The following is a 5,947-nucleotide window of genomic DNA, read 5'->3' on the forward strand; positions in this document are numbered from 1 at the left end:
GAGAGAGGCGGGGCATAGAGGACCTACAATAATGTACAGTATTTGAAAAATAATGTGTTCTTTGAACATTAAAGCATGTCAACATATTCTGTTACACCAAATACACCAAATAATGATCTTTAAAAAACCATCATATAACCTCTTTAATATTAAAAATATGAAGCAGCACAACTGTTTTCAATATTGATGATAATCAATGTTTCTATATTAATAAAAAAAAATAAAAAAATAAAAAAATTCCTTACTGAATTTGTGATCAAATAAATGCAGCATTAGCGAGCATAAGAGACTTCTTTCCAAAACATAAAAAAATCTTATTTATTTCAAACTGTTGATCTGAAGTGTATGTGCATCTGTGATTCTCTTGAAGCTGAATGTGATGTTGTCCACAGGGCTTTTGTTTATCTGAGTCAGAATAACTATGCAGACGCACACACGTGTTTCTCCAGCGTCCTGAAACTTGATCCCAAGAACCCAGTGGTAAGTTGAGCACGTATGACGGAGTGATGCACCTCCAGAGAAACAGCAGCGGATGAATACTGGACACTGCCAGCACTAACAATGCCAACTCTGTTCTTCAGGCAAACAACAATGCAGCCGTGTGTCTGCTGTATTTGGGAAGGCTGAAGGAGTCCCTGGGCCAGCTGGAGAGCCTGGTGCACAAGGACCCAGCGCTCTACCTGCACGAGAGCGTGCTTTTCAACCTCACCACCATGTATGAGCTGGAGTCCTCGCGCAGCACGCAGAAGAAACAGGCTCTGCTGGAGGCCACCGCCTGTAGAGAGGGAGACAGCTTCAACGTCCAGTGCCTCAAGCTAGTATGAGACGCCACCATCCAACACGCTGGACATTACCGAATGATTGTGAGTCAGGCGGCAGGATTGAATGAACGAAGCTGTGGTTGAAACTAATGTTAAGCATTTGGAGCTTCTACAAGTTCAAGTATGTTGTTCTTACCATGTACAGACAGGACCAAAGTTAACTTGATAACGCAATGATATTTGCTCCGCACAGGGAAAAAAGGGTTACGGTTATCCGTGTTTCAAGAATCGAGAAATGCTTTTAAATGCATTAAATGATTGTTTTCAAAGGATCTAATCTAATTATAACTGTACTGTGTATTTCTGAACATGAGAAAAGAAAATCTTGTTAATAAATGTGTGAAAATCGGTTCTGACATTGAGATGTGCTTTAGTAATGCAGCATATATTGAGGGCAACCATGTTGTTTTTGTACTGTTTTGCCAATGATTTTATTTCAAAATTGCATTTTCCCGACATTTTTATTTTTTTTAAAAACCTAATTTTTTTAACTCCTTCTAGAGACTGTTGGTTCGATTTGCATGAAACTTGGCAAAGTATACCAAGACTATCATGAGTAAAAGCTGACAAAAAAGCTGTGTGAAGATATAATCCAATAACAGACTGGCGATGCCCATTTTGACTCATCGACCTACAGTATATCTGCTCAATGCAGTGTCCAAACTTAGCGAAACTTGATACACACAGACCATAAAACATTCTGAGGAAGCACACCAATTTGCATCCAAATCTGCCCATAGGGGGCGCTACAAATAAACACCTGTCATAACTCCCCAACAGTTTGATCAAGGCAAATTAAACTGAATGTATTTCTTCTTCAGTACAAGTGCTAACCAACCCATTACAAATCAATTGTACAAAACAACAAAAATGGCCGCCTGCAGCTAATAATAGGGTTGCAGAATTAATCGAATTTCTAATCGCGATTACAATTATGGATGCCACAATTACGTAATCTTTCATAGCCCACTTATGTTATTCTGCGAGCTTTAGATGCGTTTTTTTCTTTCTACATGATATCTTAAGGGTTTTTCCCATTATTTTAATTTTAGTTTTAGTATAACGCTATAATACAATTCATATTTTTACTTTTTTATAATTTAAAGAAGAAACCAATCCGATGTATATTTGACATTTGAGGCTTAATGCTATAGAAAAGCACTAAAGGTTTTTCAGTTAGAGTGTTTTCAGCTTGTTTATTTTCATATAAAAATACGGCATGCAGTTGCATTAAACAATGGTATAAACATCATTCAATGTAAGTTGTGATCATTGTAATTAATAATCGCAATTACAATTTCAAGGGAATAATAGACAATTATGATGTTTGTCATAATCGTGCAGCCCTTGCTAATAACATGCATTTTGAGTAACTGATCACTATAAAATTTAGCATAATGTATGAATCTGTGTACTAAATTTGGTGAGAATCACCATCTAATCTAATTTACATTTTTTGCTAACAACTTGGGAATTGTAAACGCTAGGATAAAAATAATATTTTCTCTAAATCATTCAGTGCCCCCAAATCACATTTTCATATGTGCTTTATCTTTTTTCTGTATCTCTTTTTTTTTTTAAACCTACTTTTTCAAACCCATCCTAGGCTGTTTGTCTGATTTGCACAAAATGTCCAAAACTTCACAAAACATGGTACACATGAAAAACGGAAAATTAATCTGTACACCTATGATGCAGAGAAAGTATAGTTTTATATAATCAATGAACAAAGAAATCTGCGAAATGCTTTTAGATCGTCAAATGAAGAGTCAGTCACTTTTAAGCTAATCTATAGTGTAATATTTCTATATAAAGACACTTATTTACTGTTGTGGTATGAATAGTAAAACAAACACTAATGTGCTAAACTGTAAGTGATCATACAGAAAAGCATGTTGTCATATAATCAGACAGTTTACTTGCTTTTTCTAACATCGTCTTCATTAATATGACACTTTGTTCTGTTCAGTGTTTTTGTATTGCAGTATTACTATATTATAATTAGTACAAATATATAATGCAAATTATACCAACAAGTAGTTCTCTAGCTCACCTGGAAAGCGTGTTTTTGTCAAAAGAGTTTGTTATTTCATTACCAAATTAAGTGTGAGCTATACTGACAATGAGTTTTATTTCATACAAAATAAATCATGTTGATATGCATAAGCTACTTTGTTCTCATAATCAGGAAGTGTATCTGGGTGAATAGTTATGATATCCATATATGAATAACCCCTTTCTTCACGGATCTTCTGCAGTTCAGGGTCATTTTCATAAATATCAGCATTTAACTACAAAAAATAATAATAATAAAGCAGAACCATTAAAAACTGAGAACCAGTCATATTTTAGAGCCACTAAAATACTATGTTTTTGTTAACATTTTCAATTAGGTTTAATTTTTATATTTTCACTTTCTATTCAATTTTAATCTTTTTGTTGTGTTTTTTTATATCTACAAAATATGTATTTTGTGATAAATATGTCTATGTAGTCGTCTGAGTACAACGTGTAGTACAACGTCTGCAAAGTTACGACGCTCAGAGTTCAATACAAAGGGAGATATTTTTGCTGTTTAAGGACTACAAAAAAAACGGCTGGTAGGGACTACAACGAGCTTCTTCCTGGGTTTGTGACATCACTAACCCCGATGTTTACATAAACCCCGCCCCCGGGAACACACAACTACCCATAATGGTAAGGGGGCGTGGCGTTTCCAGACAATGTGCACTAGGCGGTTAGCGAATCACAAACACACTGAGCCCGCTAACCAATCAGAGCCCATTGCATATTTTTGAGGGAGGGGCTTCCTAGAACCAGGAACTCAACAGACCGTTTTCACGAGAATGGAAACAGCGGTGCAGAATAAAGGTAAGATATGTGAAAATACAATTTTTTTTGTTGTTGTTTTTTACGAAGCATGAACACGTTACACTGCACCCCATAAACACAATCAAGCTTTGTAAAAAAAACTGATCAACCTCCTCTTTAAGAATGATTTCTGAAGGATCATGTGACACTGAAGACGATGCTGAAAATTCAGCAATCGATTACATTTTAAAATGTATTAAAATAGAAAGCCATTATTTTAAATGGTGATATTTTTACAATATTACTGTTTTTTCTGTATTTTTTTTTTAATGCAGCCTTGATGAACAGAAGAGACTTCTTTAAAGGGGTCATATGATGCTTTTTATAAGATCATTATTTGGTGTAACAGAATATGTTGACATGCTTTAATGTTCAAAAAACACATTATTTTTCAAATACTGTACATTATTGTAGGTCCTCTATGCCCCGCCTCTCTCAAACACTTACAGCAGTGTATATACAAATATTTGCATCTGTTTTGTGTATGTTCCTATATCTTTTCATTTCAAATGAGTACCACTTGTAGCAGAGGACCAGATTCCAGCTGGGACTTCGGAAAATGCCCGTAAGTAAGTGAATAAATACATATTTGAATTAATTTATCGCATTTGTTTGTTTGTTTGCTTAGTGTGAACGCCCACATCTAATGCGTTTCTATGGAAACCCAGTATAATTAGTTCAAAACTGTTTCAGTGTCATTGTCGATGAAGGTGTACCTGCTTTTTATGTAACGTTACACTCCTGCCAAGTTTAATAACTTGTGTGGAACAGTGAATGCTATGCCGTGGAATGAGACTTTTATTGTGTAAAAACAAGCAGTTTCGAGCTTTCGCAGCGCTTCCGGTCTGTCCCGCCGTGTCTGAGGGCTTTTATCAGCGAGAATTCAGACTCCAGGTTTGTCAGACATTCGTCTTTAAATGATGTTATCTCTACAGTTCCGTTTCCTAATTATACATAAAGTGCTGTATGAATATGGGGCTGATTCGTTTTCGTTTTAAAGTTTTTAACTTCGAGCTGACTGGCGTAGTTTATCTAGAATTACAGTAGCTAGTCAAGCGCTAACTAGCCTCAAGCTACATTGTTGTGAATTAATCGCTGCTTTGTTTACTTCACCGTTCTTTGACCGAAACGGAAATATTTGGATTTTGGCTCGTTTTGAAGATGAGAAGGAAGCAGTATTCCCTCTGCTGTGTGCGGTTAGGAAAGCCACGGGTTCGAGACTCACTGAAGTGATCTGTGCTGGGGTTTAAAGCACAGTGGGAGTGTTATCTGAACACCTTCTCTATTAGTCTCTGTTAGTTACTGTAGTCGGTTCATATATCAGAGTACAGTCATTTTACTAGGTACCCTGGTACCAGCACAGTACTCCTTGTAAGGTTTTTTTTTTACACACACACACACATACACACACACACTCACTCACTCATACACACTCATACACACACACACTCATACACACACACACTCATACACACACACACTCATACACACACACACTCATACACACACACACTCATACACACACACACTCATACACACACACACTCATACACACACACACTCATACACACACACACTCATACACACACACACTCATACACACACACACTCATACACACACACACTCATACACACACACACTCATACACACACACACTCATACACACACACACTCATACACACACACACTCATACACACACACACTCATACACACACACACTCATACACACACACACTCATACACACACACACTCATACACACACACACTCATACACACACACACTCATACACACACACACTCATACACACACACACTCATACACACACACACTCATACACACACACACTCATACACACACACACTCATACACACACACACTCATACACACACACACTCATACACACACACACTCATACACACACACACTCATACACACACACACACACACATACACACACATACACACACACATACATACATACATACATACACACACACACACACGCATGCATGCATACATACATACACACACATACACACACACACACTCATACACACACACTCATACACACACATACATACACACACTCATACACACTCATACACACACACACTCATACACACACACACATACACACACATACATACACACACTCATACACACTCATACACACACACACTCATACACACACACACTCATACACACACACACATACATACACACACACACACACACACGCATACATACATAC

General features: G+C 36.9%; 2 protein-coding genes across 2 annotated transcripts in view; both read left to right on the plus strand.

Annotated features, from left to right (window-relative positions):
• Positions 1 to 1,015, plus strand: part of LOC107589762 (trafficking protein particle complex subunit 12-like) — a 35,255-nt gene extending 34,240 nt beyond the window's left edge. The window contains exons 10-11 of the mRNA XM_016278284.1: positions 289 to 480; positions 582 to 1,015. Of these exons, the coding sequence (XP_016133770.1) occupies positions 289 to 480; positions 582 to 824 (435 nt within the window). The 3' untranslated portion in view covers positions 825 to 1,015. The remainder of the gene's footprint in view (positions 1 to 288; positions 481 to 581) is intronic.
• A 3,432-nt stretch (positions 1,016 to 4,447) lies between these two features.
• LOC107589779 (presenilin-1-like) overlaps positions 4,448 to 5,947 on the plus strand; it is an 18,228-nt gene continuing 16,728 nt past the window's right edge. Inside the window, exon 1 of the mRNA XM_016278308.1 lies at positions 4,448 to 4,586. The gene's annotated coding sequence lies outside the window, so the exon portion shown is untranslated. The remainder of the gene's footprint in view (positions 4,587 to 5,947) is intronic.

The sequence above is a fragment of the Sinocyclocheilus grahami genome, unplaced genomic scaffold (genome assembly GCF_001515645.1).
Source record: "Sinocyclocheilus grahami isolate Dianchi unplaced genomic scaffold, SAMN03320097.WGS_v1.1 scaffold120.1, whole genome shotgun sequence".
Classification (NCBI taxonomy): domain Eukaryota; kingdom Metazoa; phylum Chordata; class Actinopteri; order Cypriniformes; family Cyprinidae; genus Sinocyclocheilus; species Sinocyclocheilus grahami.